This window comes from Ursus americanus, chromosome 12 (assembly GCF_024610735.1).
Source record: "Ursus americanus isolate L20-20 chromosome 12, mUrsAme1.1.p, whole genome shotgun sequence".
NCBI classification, from domain to species: domain Eukaryota; kingdom Metazoa; phylum Chordata; class Mammalia; order Carnivora; family Ursidae; genus Ursus; species Ursus americanus.
In genome coordinates this window covers 44,261,825-44,282,698 of record NC_142138.1, presented here as the reverse complement: position 1 = coordinate 44,282,698, position 20,874 = coordinate 44,261,825, and the positions used below count along the sequence as shown (strand labels likewise).

Genomic DNA, 20,874 nt, shown 5'->3' with positions numbered 1-20,874 from the left:
ATTATAAAGAGCCTTTTTTCCCCCAATCTTTTTTAATGCTTTCTCCACCTCTGACTTCAACCTCATCTGGTATAAGATTGTGACTTAATTGTGTTTTCCTTGCATTTGCCTAGTATACCTGTACTGTCCTTTATTTTCAACTTTTTTGACACTGTTTTCTGAGGATATTTTTCTTTCAGTAGATGAGCTTATCCCACTGACATTTAAAGATACGACTTAGTTGTGTAGCACATTTTATGACCTACTTTCTGTTTTTAAGGATTCATTTGGTTTGTATCTTTCTCTAGATGGTGTATATTTGTTTTATGTGTGTTCTTTCTGATAACTAAGGTTTGTGTTCTCTATTTAGTTCTTCTAGTGTTTAGCTTTTTATAATGTAACTTTTAAAAATGTACTTTATTTCTTTAGACCAAGTATACTTATTATAAGCAGTGACAAAATTATAATTCCGTTCATCTCATCTCCTTTGCTCCACCTAGTTTTAATCAATACCTTATTATTAGTTCTTCTTGTGATCATTGGTATACTTCTGAATACACTTCTGTCTCTGTTATTTGATTTATAAGACGTAAATGTTATCTTTTGACATTGAATATTAAAGATAAAGAGATCAATCCTTTTGCCAACTTCTGTCTTCTTATATCTTCCCTTCTTGGTTTTTGTTAATTTTATTACTTTTACTGGTATAGTTTATAATATTAACATTCTGAACTATTAATATTCAGTAGTTATTATGAGAATGAGAACTGGAACCAGACTGCCTAGGTTGGAATTTTGTCTTTATCATTTTTTAGGTGTGTGACCTTGAGCAAGTTACTTAACAGATCATCGTTTCCTTGTTTTTACAATGTATATAACAATAGGTTCTGCCTCACTGGTTTGTTTTCATGATAATCAAAGTATAGCACTAGAATAGTGCCTGACATATAATAAGCATCTAGTAATTATCTGAGATCTTATTAATTATTACAAAGTAGATTCCCAGGGTTGTTTTCATCCCGATCCGGTATTTCAGCTGGCTTCCACGCTCAGGTTCTCTGTTCATGTCTTCGTTACCTAAAATCCATTCTCTGGCCGTTCTTTAAGAGACATTAATGGGAGTTCTACTTTCTAATCCTTATATGTTCAAAAACATTGATGCCTTTTACTTGAAAGTTTAAATATGTAAAATAATAGTACCTACTGTTGCGCACTTACTAAAATCACGGGTGATCTGTACTCATTATTATATCATTTTACCTCATAATAATGCTATAATTTTATTATTTATATATTTTTAAGGAAGCTCTATGCCCAGCATGAGGCTTGAACTCATGACCCTGAGATCAAGAGTCACATGTTCTACCAACCGAGCCAGCCAGATGGCCCCTTCATAATTATGCTATAAGTCAAGTATTATTCATATCCCCTTTAAAAAATGAAAAATTAAGATCCAGGCAAGTCACACTTCCTTTCTCAAAGACTTTGCAGGCATTGCACCATTATCTACCATTGATGTGGCCGTGGAGAAATCTGAGGCCAATCTGATTTATTTTCCTTTAAAGGTGCCTTGATCTTTTTGTCTGAACGCTCAAAGGATTATTTATTTTTGAAGTCTAGTAAAATTCAATGGGATAGGTCACAAGGGTCATTCTGTGTCAGTTTTCTTGGGACACTTTCAATCTATAGTCTTTTCACTTACATGAAGTTGCCTTGAATTCTACTTTGAATATTTTTTCGTTTCTACTTGTTCTGTTCTCCCTCATGTGGACATGCTGGATATCCTTTGTCTTCTGTATCTATAATTTTGTCTCAAATTATTTTTAGTTCTTTTAAATTTCCATTGCCATTTTCTCACTTTTCTTAACCTAGCCCTCATTGAAGTCTTAACTGTGTTGTCATCTGTGCCTCTTTCCCCTGCCCCCACTTATAATGTGGTTTTAATACCTAGGATGTTTTTCCTTTTCTTCCTTTCTGACTTCTGCTAGCTTATTTTACATTTCCTTCTGTTGTCTCATCATCATTTCTTCTGCTTTGACGTCTTGTTTTTTAAGCTGTTTCATTAAGTCCTTTGAATTCACGGCATTATGTTTGGTCCGCTTCATGGCAACATTTTTCTGGAAAATGTCTTTTTATAACATTAGCTTTTCATGTCCTTTCCTCCTTTTTTTGTGTGTGTGTGTGTGTGGATTTGCTGTATAGATCTTATCTTCCTTTGGTTATTACTCATTATTGAATGAAAAGAGTTCTTCCTCAACCAGCTATTTGCAGGAAGCAACTGGAGCAGTGAATTGTACTAATAGTGAGGCTGCTATAGCCCAGAGTTTGTGTGTATGTGGGTCATGTGTGAGAAAGAGAAAAAAGGAGAAACATAGAGACAAAAATACTCACACAGATTGGCTTAGCCGGTATTATCTCCCCAGCAGACGCTCATAATATACTCTCCCTCAACCCGTTTCATTAACAGCCTGCCTCTAACTTAGATAACGTTTTTAAGGAATTTATCATTCAGCACTGCCCTGTCCCACTACTTCGTGATGCCAGAGTCAAAAGTTCCCACAGCTTGTGCCCCTTAAGCCTTCACTGTAAATCAGGTGACGGTTCTGCTCCTCAGGCGTACCGCCTCTTTGGTGCTATGCCAACACTGAGAATAAAGTCACAGCAGGTGTTTAATCCCAACATACTCTGGACTCTGGTGAATTTTCACTGAATTTCGTAGGCCATCCTCACTAATTGTGCCTTAGGGTTACCTTGGTACATTATCAACGATGGAGTTTGTGTTTATTTTTCTTATTTTCATGTTTTTGGGTGATCTCAAGAATGACCAGATGACAGAGGTAATTTTATTTTGTTATTTTTAAATATTTCGGTATTTTTAAAAAAGATTTTATTTGAGAAAGAGAAAGTGAGAGACAGAATGAGTGGAGGGGGAGGGGCAGAGGGAGAGAGAGAGAAGCAGACTCCCCGCTGAGCAGGGAGCTCCCTCCCAGGACCCTGGGGTCATGACCTGAACCGAAGGCAGACGGTTAACAGATTGAGCCACCCAGGTGCCCCAACATTTTGGTATTTTAAACTTTAATTTTTTATTTTAAAACCAGAGCCACTTTTTAAAAGAGTGTCTCTGATCTTAGAGCAGGTACCATACCACCTCAGACCATGTTAAGTGGGAAAAATAGCTTCCAAATTCTATGCACACCCTAGTCCTAGCAAGGTCTCTCATCATGTAGCTGGTAAGAACAGAGCTTGGATTCAAATTCACGTCTGTCCAAATCCAGAGCCTGAGTTCTTTCATTACAGAACTTCATCTTAAAGAATACAGATACCTCCTTACATTGTCTTTATTATGTTTCTTCTTTATAAACATTTTTCTATTAACTACTTTTTTGTTTCCTGGTTTTTAGTGTGACAAGTACAAGACTGGAGTTATTGATGGGCCTGCATGTAATAGCCTTTGTGTTACAGAAACTCTTTACTTTGGGAAATGCTTATCCACCAAGCCCAACAATCAGGTATGGACATTATGAATAAACATTCCAGAATGATGGTACACTCTAATTTTACCTTAAATGAAAGCATTATTAAAAGAATTCTTGAACCAGAGCATTAGGAAATTTTATATACTTCGATTTTGTATGCTTTGATTTACTCATCCAACAGATGTTTATTAATCCCTATTCCCAGTATATTCCAGACATTGTTTAGTTATTAGGAATTCAGTGATGATTAAGATAGATAAGATTACTTCCCTTATGGATCCTATATTAATTAATAGTGACTAATTCTGGGGTATGGGATTAGGGAAACGGAAACAAAAGAGTTTTGCCTTTCATCTTTCTGTGTAATGTGACTTTTAAAAAAATGTATTTATAGCTATAAATGTTTACATTAAGAAACAAGAAAGATATCAAATCAACAAGCTAACTTTACAATTTAAGGAACTTGAAAAAGAACAAACTAAACCCAAAGCTAGCAGGAGGAAATAAATAATACAATTTACAGCAGAGATAAATGAAATGGAGACTAGAAAAACAATAGAGAAAAATCAATGAAACCACAAGTTGGTTCTTGGAAAAGATCAACAAAATTGACAAACCTTTAGCTAGATGGTCTAAGAAAAAAAGAGAAGGCTCAAATTATTAAAATCAGGAATGAAGTGGGGACATTACTGATTCTACAGAAATACAAAGGATTATATGAGAGTACTATGAACAATTGTGCACCAACAAGTTAGATAACCTAGATGAAATGGACAAATTCCTAGAATCAGAAAGCCTATCAATAGAAAATCTGAATAGACCTATAACTAGGAAGGAGTAATCAAGAGTTTCCCAACAAGAAAAGCCCTGAGCCTGTTGCCTTCACTGGTGAATTCTACCAAACATTTAAATCCTTCTCAACCTTTTCCAAAAAATTGAAAAGAGGAAATACTTCCTGACTCATTCTGTGAGGCCAGCATTACCCTGATACCAAGCCAGATAAAGGCACATGTACAAGGAAAGAAATCTACAGACTTTGTGTACATTAATGCAAAATCCTCAGCAAAATATTACCAAACCGAATTAAGCATATTAAAAAGATCATACACCAGGGGCGCCTGGGTGGCACAGCAGTTAAGCGTCTGCCTTTGGCTCAGGGCGTGATCCCGGCGTTATGGGATCGAGCCCCACATCAGGCTCCTCCGCTAGGAGCCTGCTTCTTCCTCTCCCACTCCCCCTGCTTGTGTTCCCTCTCTCGCTGGCTGTCTCTATCCTGTCGAATAAATAAATAAAATTTTAAAAAAATAAAAAATAAAAAAAATAAAAAGATCATACGCCAGGGGCGCCTGGGTGGCTCAGTCATTAAGCGGCAGCCTTTGGCCCAGGGCGTGATCCCAGGGTCCTGGGATCAAGCCCCACATTGGGCTCCCTGCCCCGCTAGGAGCCTGCTTCTTCCTCTCCCACTCCCTCTGCTTGTGTTCCCTCTCTCGCTGGCTGTCTCTGTCAAATAAATAAATAAAATCTTTAAAAAAAAAAAAAAAGATCATACACCACAACCAAATGGGATTTATTCCTGGAATGCCAGGATGTTTCAACAGACAAAAGTCAATCATTTTAATACACTACACATCAACGGAATGAAGAAAAAAAATCCAACAGGATCATCTCAGTTGACGCAGGAAAAGTATTTGACAAAATTCAGTATACTTTCATGATAAAAACTCAATAAATAGGAATAGAAAGCAACTACCTCAACATAATAAAATCCATATATGAAAAACCCATAGCTAATATCATATTCAGTGGTTAAAGTCTGAAAGCTTTTCCTCTAAAATCAGGAACAAGGCAAGGATGCCCACTTTTGCCACTTGTATTCAGTCAACATAATACTGGAAGTTCTAGCCAAATCAGTTAGACAAGAAACAGAACTAAAAGGCACCCAAATTAGAAAGGAAAAAGTAAAATTATATCTGTTTGCAGATGACATGATCTTTTCTGTAGATCATGGGAGTAGGAAACCTTTTATGGGGAGTAGAAAAACCTTTTATGTAGGAAAAAGTTGTTAGAGCTAATAAATGAATTCAGCAAAGTAGCTGGAAACAAAGTCAGCACACAAAAATAAGTTGTATTTCTATACAGTAAGAATGAATAATCCACAAAGAAAATTAAGAAAACCATTCCGGTGTTCCTGGGTGGCTCAGTCTGTTAAGCGTCTGCCTTCGGCTCAGGTCATGAATGGGACCAAGCCCCACATTGGGCTCCGTGCTCTTAGGGAGCTTCTCCCTCTCCTCCCTGCTCATGCTCTCTCTCACAAATAAATACATTAACTCTTTTAAAAAAGAAAAAAAAAAGAAAACCATTCCATTATTCCATTTACAGTAGCACCAAAAAGAACAAAGTACTTAGGAATTAATTTAACCAGGGAGGTGAAGGACTTGTACAATGAAAACGTCAAAGCATTGCTGAAAGAAATTAAAGATATAAACAAATGGAAACATATCCCATGTTCATGGATTAGACGACTTAGTATTGTTAAGATGTTAATACTATCCAAAGTGATCTACACAGAGATTCAGTGAAATCCTTATCAAAATCCTGATGACATTTTTTGCAGAAATATAAAAACCCACCCAAAAATTAATATGGAATCTCAAAGGACCCCAAATAGCAAAACAATTGTGAAAAATAACTACAGAGCTGGAGGACTCATACTTCCTGATTTCAAAACTTACTACAAAGCTACAGTAATCAAAACAATGTGTACTGAAATGAAGATAGACATACAGATCAATAGAGAACCCAGAAATAAGCCCTCACAAATTTGGTCAAATTATTTTTGACAAGAGTGCTAAGACCACTTGATAGAGAAATGACTGTCTTTTCAACAAACAGTGCTGAGAAAACTGGATATCCACATGCAGAAGAACAAAGTGGGACCCTTACCTAATCCATATGCAAAAATTAAGTCAAAACAGATCAAAGACTTAAATGTAAGAACTAAAACCATAAAACTCTTAGAAAAAATGTAGGGTAAAAGCTTCATGACATTGGATTTGGCAATGATTTCTTACTTCTGACACCAAAGGCACAAGCAACAAAAGAAAAAGAGACAAATTGCACTTCATGAAAATTTAAAAATTTTGTGCATCAAAAGAATATCAAATCTACAGAATGAGAGAAAATATTTGCAAATCATATATCCAATAGGGATTAATATCTAGAATATATAGAGAATTCCTGGGGCACCTGGCTGGCTCAGTTGGTAAAGCATGTAACTCTTGATCACAAGGTCATAAATTTGTGCCCCACGTTGTGTATAGAGTTTACTAAAAAAAAAAAAAAAGAGAGAGAACTCCTAAAACTCAACAACAAAAACCACCAGATTTAAAAATGCACAAAGGACTTGAATAGGCATTTCTCAAAAAAAGATATACAAATGGCCAATAAGTACATAAAAAGATGCTCAGCATCTCTTGATCATTAGGGAAATACAAATCAAAATTACAGTGAGATACCACTTCACACCCATTACAATGGCTACTATCAAAAAATGGAAATTAACAAGTGTTGACAGGATGGAGAGAAATTGGAACCCTTGTACGCTGTTGGTGTGAATGTAAAATGGCATAGTCACTGCAGAAAACAGTTCCTCAAAATATTAAAATATACTGTTCTTATGATCCAGCAATTTCACTTCTGGGTACAAACCTAAAAAAATTGAAAGCAGAGTCTCCAAAAGATATTTGTACACCCAAGTTCAGGTCAGCATTATTCACAACAGCTAAAACGTGGAAGCATCCAAGTGTCCATCAGCAGTTGAATAGGTATGCAAAATGTGCTATATCCGTACAATGGACTATTATTCAGCTTAAAAAGGAGGAAATGCTGACACGTGCTACTGTATGGATCAATCTTGAGAACACAATGCTAAGTGAAATAAGGCAGTCACAAAAAGACAAATTTTGTATGGTTCCATTTATATGAGATGCTTAGAGTAGTCAAAAGTATAAAGACAGAGAGTAAAATGGTGATGCCAGGGGCTGGGGGAGGGGAACAGAGAGTTATTATTTAATTGGTATAGAGTTTCAATTTTACAAGATGAAGAGTGCTGCAGAAGGATTGTGGTGATGACTGTACAACATTGTGAATGTAATACCATTGAGCTGTACACTAAAAATGGTTAAGATGGTAAATTTTATGTTTTTAATATTTTACAATTAAAAAATCGGAAAAAATAAAATTGATCATGGTCAAAAATATATTTATATAGGCATGCATTGCTTTTATAACCTAGAAGTTACAGAAAAACACTAAATCTCAATGTTTTATTACTTGTTGGTGTGTTTTTATAAGAGGAAGAGTAGTGGTAAAGTTTTCTACTCAGCCTAAACAGTAATTTGTCATTCTTTTTTCACATAGATGTATTTAGGGATTTGGGGTAATCTACCAGGTGTTGTGAAATGTCAAATGGAACAAGCACTTCATCTTGATTTTGGGACTGAACTGGAACCAAGGAAAGAAATAGTGCTATTTGATAAGCCAACTAGGGGAACTACTGTACAGAAATTCAAAGAAATGGTCTACAGTCTCTTTAAAGTAAGTATATCCATTCACATGTTGCTAGTGTGAAGGTACATTCTTCTGAAGAGTTGGCAAGACCTCATCCTAAGCCATAAAAATGTTGCTATTCTTTAACTTCTATCAGGGACTCCATCTTGAGAAAACAATTCAAACAAAATGTGTGGAGGACGTTTACATTACATTATTTATGATAGCTAAAAATGTCCAGATATGAAAGGGGAGTTCATTAAGTAGGTGAGCAGCTCTATAGTTTGACACTGTACCTGATACACATTTTTTAAAAGCTGGGGAAAGGGCTAAAATTAGTATACATGCCCTGATGGCAAATTATTTTTTAAAAATTTAAAGAAATATTCATAGAAAGATTAAATATATTAAAAGATAAAAAATTTACAATTTTGGAAAGAATTTTTTTTTATTGCTGTCATATTTTCACTCAAAATCTTTAAGTTTACATTTTCAGATTATTTTATCCTAAGAACCTTCACAGGGAAATACTTTTTAACCATCATCACTGGAACAATACAACTTGAACAAAATAGTTATCAATGTGTCAACTACAAAATAAGAAAATAATTTTCAGTTGACCCTTATTAACTTCAGAGATGAGCACATTACACTACAATTTTGCAAGTAAATGTATAAGACAGAATAATTAGTGTGTTGGATAACTGTATCAACAGGGCCTGGGGGGCTAATGGGAGGTAGGGTGGCCCATTCCTTAAACAAATATACTTAATGAAGTGGGTTTTACTACAATTATGTAAAACATACTAATTAACTTAGTAAGCATCATATTTGGAGACGTGTTAAGTCCCTTTATGGAGACTGAATAACAAGATTATTACTTAGCATGGTAATCCCCATAAAGTATGTATACTACATATGAGGTATTTTTCAAACCTTCTATATTTAGCTAAATTCTTACCTTTATAGGCAAAGTTGGGTGACCAAGGAAATCTCTCTGAACTGGTTAATCTCATCTTGACGGTGGCTGATGGAGACAAAGATGGCCAGGTTTCCTTGGGAGAAGCAAAATCAGCATGGGCACTTCTTCAGCTAAATGAATTTCTTCTCATGGTGATACTTCAAGATAAAGAACATACCCCCAAATTAATGGGATTCTGTGGTGATCTTTATGTGATGGAAAGTGTTGAATATACCTCTCTTTATGGAATAAGCCTTCCCTGGGTCATTGAACTTTTTATTCCATCTGGGTTCAGAAGAAGCATGGATCAGTTGTTCACACCATCATGGCCTAGAAAGGCTAAAATAGCCATAGGACTTCTAGAATTTGTGGAAGATGTTTTCCACGGCCCCTATGGAAACTTCCTCATGTGTGATATTAGTGCCAAAAACCTAGGATATAATGATAAGTATGATTTGAAAATGGTGGACATGAGAAAAATTGTGCCAGAGACAAACCTGAAAGAACTTATAAAGGATCGTCACTGTGAGTCTGATTTGGACTGTGTTTATGGCACGGATTGTCGAACTAGCTGTGATCAGAGTACAATGAAGTGTACTTCAGAAGTGATACAACCAAACTTAGCAAAAGCCTGTCAGTTACTCAAAGACTACCTACTGCGTGGTGCTCCAAGTGAAATTCGGGAAGAATTGGAAAAGCAACTTTATTCTTGTATTGCTCTCAAAGTCACAGCAAATCAAATGGAAATGGAACATTCTTTGATACTAAATAACCTAAAAACATTACTGTGGAAGAAAATTTCCTATACAAATGACTCTTAGTTCATTTGGACATTGTGACCATTATAGGAAACTTAACAATTCTAAGGAAAAATTTTAAGCATTAAAAAAATGGCTTCTGATTCAAACCCCTGCCAGTTACAAAAAATCCTTCTCCCGGTTCTAAGAAGCCATCATCTTAACATACATGAAGTAATGTCAGGAGGTATAGGATGAACAGGTCCAAAGATTTCATTCCTGTTAGGAGCCCCGGTAGATTTTCCAGTACATTCACTGTGTAACTATTTTTACTAATGACCTAAAATAATGCTGTGAAAAGCCTCATTCCATAAACATCAACAGTGAGAGTATTTTGTAGATTGATTTGTTAGCCCAAATACCATTGCTGAAACATTGTTTGCATTGAAGCTGCTGTTTAAAAAAATTACAGGTCCATTTACTGAAGTCTTAGCATGGTGAAGTTTGCACATTAACAGAAAGTACGACTGCAAAGCAGGTAAAGTTACTCATTTATAAACAGATGTTGGGTTAATAGCATGGTTTGTTGTATTTATACTTAAAACATTTAGACATCAAATGTTATATTGCTTCAGAATGTTTTGAGTGGTTATTAGCCTCTTAAAACTCCATCAGAAAGTGTTCTACTTGGCAATATGTAATTGCCAATTTTAGAGGCTGAAACCGGATGAGCTTTCATCCTAGATTTGAGGAGTCCTTCGTGTCAAGTCCTTCAAAACGGACATTCTTAAGGCCATCAACCCAGTCCAGATCTATGTATCTTAACTTGAGGTATGGGGAAGTAGGACATGAAGAGCCAGACTCTGAACTCATAGAACTTTTTAGTAACAATTTTCCATTTTGAACAGTATTTCCTGTTGGCCAAAGGGCTATTTCTTAAGAGGCATGTAAATTTTTTTTCATGTAAACTTGATATGCAAGTTAGTATTTGCCCTTTTAATGTTATTTTCATGTTTATTAAAGATCTGGCATGTACCTTTGAACATCTCCATAAAATAGAACACCTCGTTTGAAGGAAGACCCAATATATTCTGCTCAAAGGTTTCACCTAATTGAAGTGAATGTTAGTTATGTGAACTTCATTGGACGGCTTTCTCTCAAAAATCAAAGCCACTGATTAGCACCAGTTTTGCTTATTTTAAAATTGTGTACTTTGAAGGTACTTTTTCTTCCCACTAGCCATCTGGTTACAATAAATGAATGGAAGAAGTATTTCCTAGAGGGTGGCTGGTCCGTTGCTTGCCAGACTGTTTAGGGAGAGCTGCACATCATACAGCTGGAAGGATAATGCCTGTCAGGGAAAACAGAAGCCTGAGAAGCAGGTGTGAACTTTGAGTCAATCTGTAACGTTATACTGGTTTCTCAGAGAAAAAAACTTGTTAACTCCTCTGCTTTTGTAATTTGGGTTATTTCCTACAGTTTCATTAACAAGAGCTTAACACAGATAGCAGTTTGATGAATAAGTTTATTACGTTCTTTATCTGAAAAATCTTCATAGAAAATTGCTGTTTGGTTTATTAGCTCTCAGCAGCCCGCTCCTGAGCTCTAAGGAAGCTTGCCTTCTTCTGAGCTACCCGATCTTTCTTTTGGGCAAGAGACATTTTGGGACGGTTCCACCTATAAAACAAAGTAAAATTAAGAGATAAAAGTAATTTTTAGAAAACCATAGCTATAGAGGATAGAAAATGATTAACTTTGATTGAAAAAGACTCTGATCAGGTCAAACAATTCAAGTTCCAATACACATACTTATTTAATTTATGATCTTAATCTAACTTTCAAAATGCAGTAACTGGTAATTATATTGTACTGGGATAGAATAAGTCAGCTCAGTAAGTACCTTCTGAGGCTAATACATTTCTACCACCACAATTACTTTAGCAAACCTGGTTCCCCTCACTTCTGCAACATCATGCAGAGCTAGTGATCGAGTTTGCACCATTTCAATGAGAGTCTGAGTAAGATGAAAAAAAGCAAGGAACTCCTCCCAAGCTCTTTCTCTTAAAAAGACAACAGTAAGATGCATACCTCTTCTTCTTAACTTCTTTCTTAGGCTTCTTCTCATAGACTGGATTCTCTCGTATAGCAGCATGAGCTTTCTTATACATCTCCTCCATCTGAAAGAAAGCAAAGCAAACAGTACTTGGTTTCATTTCACAGGCCCTAAACAGTCAAATAATGTGTACTGCATTCTACTACTTGCTTTGTTTTGTCCCTAAACCAGACTGTCAAAAGGAATTAAACTAGGTCAACCCTGTATCTCCTTAAATTTCTACATGTCACCCGCATTTTCCTAAAAAATTTCCACAGCAATGTGAACTGACACAATTCACAAAACTCAATCACATTCAAGAAAAATTTCCATGTATTTCTGGGGAATTCAGCTATACTTCGAGAGTCACTCAACTTGAGAGCAAATAGGTTTTGTAAAAACATTTATGTTCATTTAAAATACTGTCTGAGCTAAATTCATTTTTTCAAGTGGGGATTTGTACCAAAACAAGCATTTAAGATGTTAAGATGAAGAGTATGTGGGGCCAACAAGCAACTGTTATAAATTCACTTTTGTTCTTTCATATTCTCCAGATTTGTATTTCCCATCAGTACCTGATAGGTCTTTCAATGCTACTCCCAGCATTGCATACCAGGGAACTCTTATATCTACTACTACTAGAGGTCTGTGAACAAAAGGTTTGAACTTCCCCAGAAAACCCTGAAACACCACCCAATTAGATCTTAATGAGAATTTTGTTCTAAAACTCATCAAAAACCAGTGCTGAAATTCTCTGAATTGTTTCAATCACCACCTCCAAATAAATGACTATTGATTCTATGAAAGATCAAGTCATGAAGCAGCTATAAAATGCCTGAACATTCACTATCAAAATCTAGTAACAATTACAGCCCCCTAAAGAGTAAGTCCAAGTAGGGGTGCCTGGGTGGCTCAGTCATTAAGCATCTGCCTTTGGCTCGGATCGTGATCCCTAGGTCCTGGGATCAAGCCCAGCATCAGGCTCCCTGCTCAGCGGGAAGCCTGCTTCTCCCTCCCCCACTCCCCCACTCCCCCTGCTGGTGTTCCCTCTCTGTGTCTGTCAAATAAAAAAAAAAAAAAAAGTCAAAGTAATCCAAGTCTCTAAAATTACTGCTTCAATATGGAGAAAATGTGATTACTAATGTATTTGTGTAAAACTTAGCAAATGAAAATAATGCAAACAGTGCACAAGACCTCTACCTAAATCCCTTCTGCAAATTAATTTCTCTACCTCTGTTAAGCACTGTATTATAGCTTTCCACTGTATTTAACAAATCCATTTGATGACTTCAGATGTAGTCATTTAATAAATCTAAGCAACTCGGTCCATTCCTTCCAAAAGAGGATACACAATCATGTACGTAAATAGCATGAGTTTAGATAAAGACCATTTCCTCTTGGAGACACATCAGATGTCTGCAGAGGATTTCAGCAGGCATGCATAAGAGGCCTCCAAAAATCAAATTAATGAGCTAGCTGGGAAAAGTACATCACCTAAAGGGTGGTCCAGCTGAAGTATATCACATATATAGGAAAGCATTAGGAAATGGGTATCTGAAAGCAGCCTGAGAATTTGAAAGTTTTGAACAAGTGTAACATTACCAGACCAAGAGGTCTCAGGAAGAAAAATTATGCAGGCTAAGTAGAATTATAGTCTCAAGTAAAAGACCTATTTACCAGAGTGAACAAAGGCAATGTCAATAGTAACATAAAAGTATGGATTTCTGAAAATTAACATGCATTTGCATTACCAATATAAACTAATATAACACTACCCTTTTCCTAGCTTAAAAACTCAAGTTATATGTTTATTAGCCCTATACTGTGTACTAAGCATACAAATAACAGAAAGGGATCTTTTCCCAATTACAACTCTATTTAAAAATAATTTTCACAAGGTGGCTCAGTCAGTTAAGCATCCAAATCTGATTTTGGCTCAGGTCATGATCCCAGGGTCCTGAAACTGAGGCTGGGTGTGGAGCCTCTCCCTCTGCCCCGCCCCCACTGTGCACTCATTCAAAAAAAATTTTCTTCATAACCAAAGCTGTGTGAAAATAGAAACTATGCACTAACAGAAAAGAACAGTCATTTGATCTATAACCATCAATTCATCTACAACTACATAGTTGTATAATAGTTTTATAAAAATCAGTGCTATTTTTGTGTTCTATGCCTATCATCTTCCATTACCAAAATGTGCTGATTGCCTTTTAGGTAACTTTAGGCTGATAAAATTTCCAAAATTAAACTCAGTTTCAGTATCATGCAGAACTAGTGATCTAATCAGTACTACTCTCCACGTGCATGCCTGAGACATTCAAAAAGTCCAGAACACGGAACTTAATTTGTTATTAAGAAGGAACCTTTCTTCCACATGGCTTCAAAATGAGTTAAGTTTAGTAACTAGCGTCTCATATCAGACAGGATAGATGATTCTATGACCGCTGGAATGAAGCCTACAAATTCAGAACAGCCAAATGCATAAAAGCCACCAAAGGCTTTAGATTCAGGTGCTTGAAGCCTGCCACCCTTCAGTACCTAAGAAACTCCTAAAAGCACGTTGGTAAGCCTAAGCTCTTTATTATTACCCTGACTTTTAACTTACCCTCACCCAATATCCCATTTTCATGTCATTCCATTTTAAGGTACGAACAGCTCAGCTGAGTCTATCTATACCTATTAACATACCCATGTTCAACTTTCAACTGTTAAACTGAAATAAAATTATTAATGTATCCACCAAAACCAAGCAGTCAACCTGACTCTCTAAATTAACACAGGCATTTTTAGTTAAAATTTTTACCATGTCTGGAGTTACGTTGTTCTTTATGTATTGAGAGAATTGTTTCTTGTAAGCATCTTCATCTTCTTCCATTAGGTAACGCATATAATCTGCAACATTCTGACCCATGATGTGCTTTCGATGTACTTCTGCATTGAATTCCTTGCTTTCTGAATCATAACCAGGGAATCGTTTGGTACTAAAATAAAGTTTTTCACATTTTAGTATATTAAGGATTAAAATCAGTTTACTAGCAGGAATTCATTTCAAAGTAGCTGCCATCAGTCCCGTCTTGAAACAATTAATTGCATCATATGCAACCAAAGGACCAACTACTGACTGCTCAGTTAGTGGGATATCATCATTCAGCAGCTAACCTGTGAATTCCAGGATGGAAGAGAAAATCATGCCACAAACACCTTTAAAGCCATGAAATGAACCAAGTTCCCACCACTAAAGTTAGTTCTCCTTATTAACATAGAAAAGGGTTTCAAAACTGCTCCCTCCAAATCCTAGTCAGTGCTGCCTCAGGGTACATGGGAATAAATAATTTGTTCAAGACCACATCTGATAGGTGTCTTGCAATAGACCTGCCAGGCCTTCCAAAAAATACGCCTCACCACTCTAAAAGTTCCAGTTACATTTTAAAGGCTAACTTCCCCAACCCCAAAACCTACAACCAGAAAAAATTTTTTTGTTAGGGATTCACCAACCACTAAAATATCCCTAAGAAGCTAATTAATCATTTTTAAGACGCATCTACTCAACAATAACAAAAATTAACTCAAAATCAAAGGAACTACCAAATTAAAACCTACTGAACTTCTAAGAATGGTTTACAATCTTATTTCTAGCTGAAAGTGGTCATAAGCCTTTTCTCAAACTCCTTTTCTAGAGTCGACAGCTTTCCATAACTAAGTAAAACAATTTTCATTCTGAATGAAAAGAAAATACACTGGGAGGGGACTTGAGCTGCTCATTTCTAACCAAAACTAAGCCACAACACAAAAGCTAGTTGTTTCAACCCTGGCTCTTCCACTACTGGCTCCAAACCTTGAACAAATCCTTTATCTCTAAACCTCAATCTCATTTTTAAAACGTATTACAATTCCTTCCTGCCCTGCCAGGTTCCTTTTGCGGAGTACTAAGCATATAGCAGGTACACAATGATAGCTACCTATTAATTTTATTGATTCATTCAGTAATCTTCACAGTCCAACCAGTTAGAAATGGAAATACTGGGGGTCCAAACAATGAAGCTTTGAATACTGTATTACCTGTGAGGGATAGACAAGCCTCCATCCACTGCTCCCTTGAGGGCCCCAAAAACTTTATTTCCAGTAGTAGTTCTGGCAAGCCCTGCATCCAAATAGCAGGTGAAGGCACCGGGTTGACCATCAATGCTTTCCACATTGTATTCATCTCCAGTCACTTCCACTTGGCCTTCATAGATCTTGTCCATGCCAAACCTATTGAGGAGCTATTAACAAAAAAGCCAATCTAAATATATTCAAACAATTCTAACATTATCAGGTCACAACTTTAATGACCCAACATCTAGAAAAATTTTCCTTCCAATTCACTTATGCCTCTGTACCTATTTACTTTTAAGTATCAAAATGCTACAAAAAGAAACTTCAATTTCACACCTGTCTTAAAGCTTCTGAATTTTCCTACATGTCCATACTTAATTTATGTAGTCATCAATTAAGATGTAACCATACCATATCTATTCAAGGAATTTATTCTCCATGTTTCTTCAGTCCTATTTGGCTACAATAACTCAAGAACCAAATATTAAATGTTACCACATGTAATTTTGATTAATTTGATTAAAATCTTAGAAGCAGGATCCTGGGCATAAGAGAACATCTTTTATGGCTCTACTCTCCAACTACATTATGTTAATAAGGGTGAATCCTCTGCTAGTACACCTAGCTACTACTGATTCACCACAAGCAGTGTGACTTTGTATACCATGCTGCTCTCATATATAATGACACTGTTCCCCACCCTTACTCAAACAAATTTATGACCAATACAGGTCCCTAACAATGATGCATGCTTAACAATTCCAATGCAAAAGATCAGTAACCGAGAAAATAAAAATAGAGCAAAATCACATTTTCATCTACTTTCTGCATTACAGGAAATGCTGCCACCCAGAGGCAAAGACAATTACAACAAAACTGAATCCCATACCCGTGCCCATCCCCCCCACCCTGCCCAAATTTAAGACCTCATTCCTCAAACTTTAACATGTACATAAATAACCCGGACATCCTATTAAAATATATTCCAAGGGTGTAGAGTAAAGCCTGCATTTTAAGTGTACACTGACAGTCAGAAGATCTATACTTCAGAGTAGCAAAGGTCTGCACTGTCCAGCAAGGCAGCCACTAACTAGCCAGAAATGGGTATACAAATTAAGGTAAAAATTCAGTTCCTCAATATCCACATGTGGCTCATGGCTATCATTCTATGGTTTAGATTCCACTGACCTAGATCTATCCAACAGGGCAAAAAACAGAAAACCTACCTCCCCAGAGTATTAGAAAATGCACTGCTGTCTCAAATTCTGTATTTATGAAACTGTCCTCCCTGATAACCCTGTAAGCAACACCTCAACAGCAGGCACTCCCCAGGAGCCACAGCTGAGGGTATCTTACTCAGCATCAACACCTATCTTGCAGATCACGCCAAACAATGAGCTAGTTCCAAAATATATTACTTAAAGTTATCTTCTACATACCCTGCGGGCCAGCAGCAGGCCAGTACAATATGCTGCAGCATAATTTGTAAGGCCAACCTTCACACCATACTTTGGGAGTTCATGAGCATAAGCTGCACAAACTATCATATCTCCTTCTATGCGGGCATAAGCAATCTGTAAGAGAAAAACCAAGTCAGTCATCTGTGCTTTCAACTCTTTGCTTGTCTTAGATGCCTTCTTTTTCAAAGGACTTAAAAAAAAAAAAAAAAAAGCTGGACACAAATCTGCAACACTTAGGCTCTGTCTTTGTTAACCCCACTCAACAAGGAGTTTATGGCTTGGTCAACTATTTCTGTAAATGTTTCTCATGATAATTATCACAAATAGAGCTAAAATTACCACACAGACAGTGAGCATTGATGCCTTTGGAATAAGTTAGGGACTGTTGTTCCTAATAATACTGAAAAAAGACTGTTAGCTGCATTAGCCAATGAATTAAAGAGGTACCATGAAAAGTCAAAAAGGAATGTCCAATTATTTCAAACATCTTTTGAACTAAGCATATCAAAGTCCAATAATGTTTCTGATAGTGTTTAGTTATCTTAACTTAGGTATGAAGGAACACATTGTCTTCACGACCAGCAAATTAGTTTGCCCAGAAAATAGGTATGCCTGCCCCCTGCAAAGACTCAGCAAATCTTAACCGTGAAAATTTTCTCTAGTAAAAACCCAACTTCTAGGAGCAAACTGCCACTTTGTGGAGGTCTTTTATGTGGGAGAAACCTTCATACCTATTTCAAACAATAAGCAGGAATAAAAACAATCTTAAAAGCCTAATTAAACCTTCACAACTACCTACCTCTTCAACAATGAGTGGTTATGTGGCACATAAGGCTATACATCACATCAAGATTTAGTCTATGACAAATTCTATTATTCTACTGGAACTGAAATGTGCAAGAACCTCCTACTTGGCCTCAAATTTATCCTCCGACCCCCATAAAACAGCATAGTAGCCTAGATTTCTCTAATCCTCTTTCCCCCACTAGAAAAATGAGATTAAACTAGCTTGGTCAGGACTGCCACACATGGCTGATTTTCAGTGGAGTATTTTCAAGTATCACCCTCCCCTCTCAAGCTCCAACTTCACCCCTACTAAAAGGAAAAGTACTGCTCAAATGTTTTTAGAATGCCGGGCACTAGAGGGACCTTCTAATCCATACATGTGTTTTGCTTCCCAAGTACAACTCCTCCAACAGTGAATTAAAGGGGTGAGAGTTACCATCCACTGAGGTTGGAATACAACTTACCTGACAAATGATATCTCTGTTGGTTACACGAACTATCATCCGGTATTTAGGTGTGTTGTACTTATTTTTATCTTGAATTACCAAGCGTTTTCGGGCATAATAATCCGTTTTACCCTCTGAAAGAAAAAAGTAACTTAAGAAAGTCTATTCCACTGCAGATTCTTCTAATATTGTGAACATGAGTAACTGACCATACCTCGTCTTCTTCTAAATTTCACTTGGTATCTCTTGAAGTAAGCCTTATTCTTGACGACCTTAACAAACCCCTTTAAGAAAAAAAGGAATGTCATCAAAACTGTGATAAATTGTTTATGATATTTTTGACATCTGAGTTAACTGTGTAACAAAATAACACTTTAACTTCAAGAGTGAACCCATTCAACTGTCACTTTTGTAGAGTCCAGTTTCTCGAACTACAGGGGGTCAAGAATCACCTTTTCTACTTTTCATCAGTCACTTTTCCAAAGCATTGCTCTAGACAGCAATCAATCTTGCCTGACGTCAGCTTGTTCAGAACACCGTACGTCCCATTTTGAGAACGTAACCTCGTATTTTCCGCACTGTTCACGCACGTTTTTCAAAAGCCTAAGTCACTTGCCACGAAACTCATCTGGTCAAGAGCATATTTAGCAATCACTCCCGATTAAATCAGCACTGTCTCCCACCAACCGAAGCAACGCCCCATCCCAAAGATTATAAAAACTGGTGCCAGCAAAAGTCTAGAGAGACAGGAGGCACATACCAAACTAAATGAGCTTCCTTTCGGGGCCCAGAGAAGCCACAGCCTCCAGGCTGACTGCTAGGTTCAAAAGCCACTTCTGAAGACCCATCAACCCGACACTCTCCCGAAAAAAACATGAAAACAGGAGCAGATGGGTCCGAGGAGCCGCAGCCCGTCCCCACTCAGGCATCCCCCCCCCCCCGCCGGTAGTACGAGACCAAGTGCATGCAATCCTCCCCGCCTGCCGGTGCCCGGTCGGACGAGCCGGTACTCTTCCCGCAGCTTGTCTACTAAACTCATCCCCCCTCCTCAATCCGCTGCCCTAGCTCCTGAACTCCTTCGTCAACCCCTCCCCCAAAGCTTGCGCGCCGGGCGGCAGCCATTAAGGCCACGCTGGGAGCGGCAGCCCTACCACTGCAGAGCCCAGAATCCAACACCATCCAACCCCTGAGCCGCGCGAGACAGACCCTACACTAGCGTTTGGGCAAGGAGAGCGACCCCCCCGTGCAGACGTAGCCCAAATTCTAGATATCGACTCACCATCCTGCGGAACAGAGACCGGCGTCCGCGGCTCGCCACAGACCAGTAGGCCCAGCACCGCTCGGCGGGGGGAAAAGGCCTTAGCTCCTGCGCAGGCGCAGTATGTAGCACTGACGATCACGCGAGCGACGTGTGGAAGAGAGAGCGCGCCAGCCCTACGAGTGCGTTGTACTGTCCCCTGCTGGCGGGAGGACCGATGCCGGACTTCGCCGGGCGGTAACAGACCTTCAGTGCCACTGAGTCCCAAAACTCCTTGCTGATATTCCCACGGGGATGGGCGGTAAACAGTAGCAGGGAGGATTATTGGAGGTTTTCGGTTTCCTATGCTAAGAAGTTGTTTCGTAACAAACATATATGACTTCTGGAAATAGGAAAAAAGAGTTTGAATAGAATATATTGGCTCTGGAGCCCTTTTGCCCCCTCCCGGACACCACCTCCTGGACTACTACTCATCCTGCTCCAGAGCCTACAGATACCTTCTGGAAGCCTTGTCCCAGTCCTTCAAACCGGAGTGAGGGGCCCCTCTTCTGCCTTCCGACAGCGCCTTCAAACCTGCTTCAGCCCACGGTTGCTTGTAAACTCCCTGAGGGCGGGCCTTGCTGCTGATTCACCTTCAATCTCCAGCATATAGCACACGTGCTGACATTCAGTGAGTACTCAGTGTTTGTTACGTGATAAAGAACTACTTACCGCTCTTCTGCTTCCCCTTACCTCCCGTGTTCCCTGGTCCCTGACAGCTTCTTTTTCCCTCCCTCCAACACTCTGAGCTAGTCGGCTTAGCATTTCTCTGTAAGTCCTTTTTTCCCCATTCTTTTTAAAATTAATTTTAACTAGGGAATGAGCTGATTCATTCTCCACACGGGGACTGAGGAGAACCAATCAACAACCGACCGACCGACCGACCGACCAACCAACCAACCAAAAAAGCACCTCAAGAGAAAGTATTCCCTTACCTAACAGCATTTCAAAGGTGGTCTTTGGGCTATTGCATGGGAGTCATTTGAGTACTAGTTAA

The 20,874-nt window shown here is 38.0% G+C and overlaps 2 protein-coding genes and 2 non-coding genes across 5 annotated transcripts in view; 1 reads left to right on the top strand and 3 right to left on the bottom strand.

The window, feature by feature from the left end:
• DIPK1A (divergent protein kinase domain 1A) overlaps nucleotides 1-9,935 on the top strand; it is a 104,175-nt gene extending 94,240 nt beyond the window's left edge. The window contains exons 3-5 of the mRNA XM_045801777.2: nucleotides 3,381-3,488; nucleotides 7,875-8,051; nucleotides 8,973-9,935. Coding sequence (XP_045657733.1) covers nucleotides 3,381-3,488; nucleotides 7,875-8,051; nucleotides 8,973-9,785 — 1,098 coding nt within the window. The 3' untranslated portion in view covers nucleotides 9,786-9,935. The remainder of the gene's footprint in view (nucleotides 1-3,380; nucleotides 3,489-7,874; nucleotides 8,052-8,972) is intronic.
• Nucleotides 9,936-11,208: 1,273 nt separating this feature from the next.
• Nucleotides 11,209-20,442, bottom strand: RPL5 (ribosomal protein L5). Of its 2 annotated transcripts, XM_045801778.2 has the most exons (9): nucleotides 20,336-20,442; nucleotides 19,860-20,220; nucleotides 18,795-18,864; nucleotides 18,599-18,714; nucleotides 17,328-17,462; nucleotides 15,853-16,055; nucleotides 14,597-14,774; nucleotides 11,790-11,878; nucleotides 11,209-11,378 (listed from the first exon to the last, which is right to left on the bottom strand). In XM_045801778.2, the coding sequence occupies exons 2-9, from the start codon at nucleotides 19,860-19,862 to the stop codon at nucleotides 11,279-11,281; spliced, it is 894 nt and encodes a 297-aa protein (XP_045657734.1). In that variant the 5' UTR covers nucleotides 19,863-20,220; nucleotides 20,336-20,442; the 3' UTR covers nucleotides 11,209-11,278. The 2 variants fall into 2 exon arrangements, with proteins under 2 accessions (XP_045657734.1, XP_045657736.1); XM_045801780.2 differs by lacking the exon at nucleotides 17,328-17,462.
• Nucleotides 11,564-11,700, bottom strand: LOC123795470 (small nucleolar RNA SNORA66). Its single transcript, XR_006780517.1, has one exon. It is a non-coding gene; the product is annotated as a small nucleolar RNA SNORA66 (small nucleolar RNA).
• Nucleotides 14,850-14,945, bottom strand: LOC123795468 (small nucleolar RNA SNORD21). Its single transcript, XR_006780515.1, has one exon. It is a non-coding gene; the product is annotated as a small nucleolar RNA SNORD21 (small nucleolar RNA).
• Nucleotides 20,443-20,874: the final 432 nt, after the last annotated feature.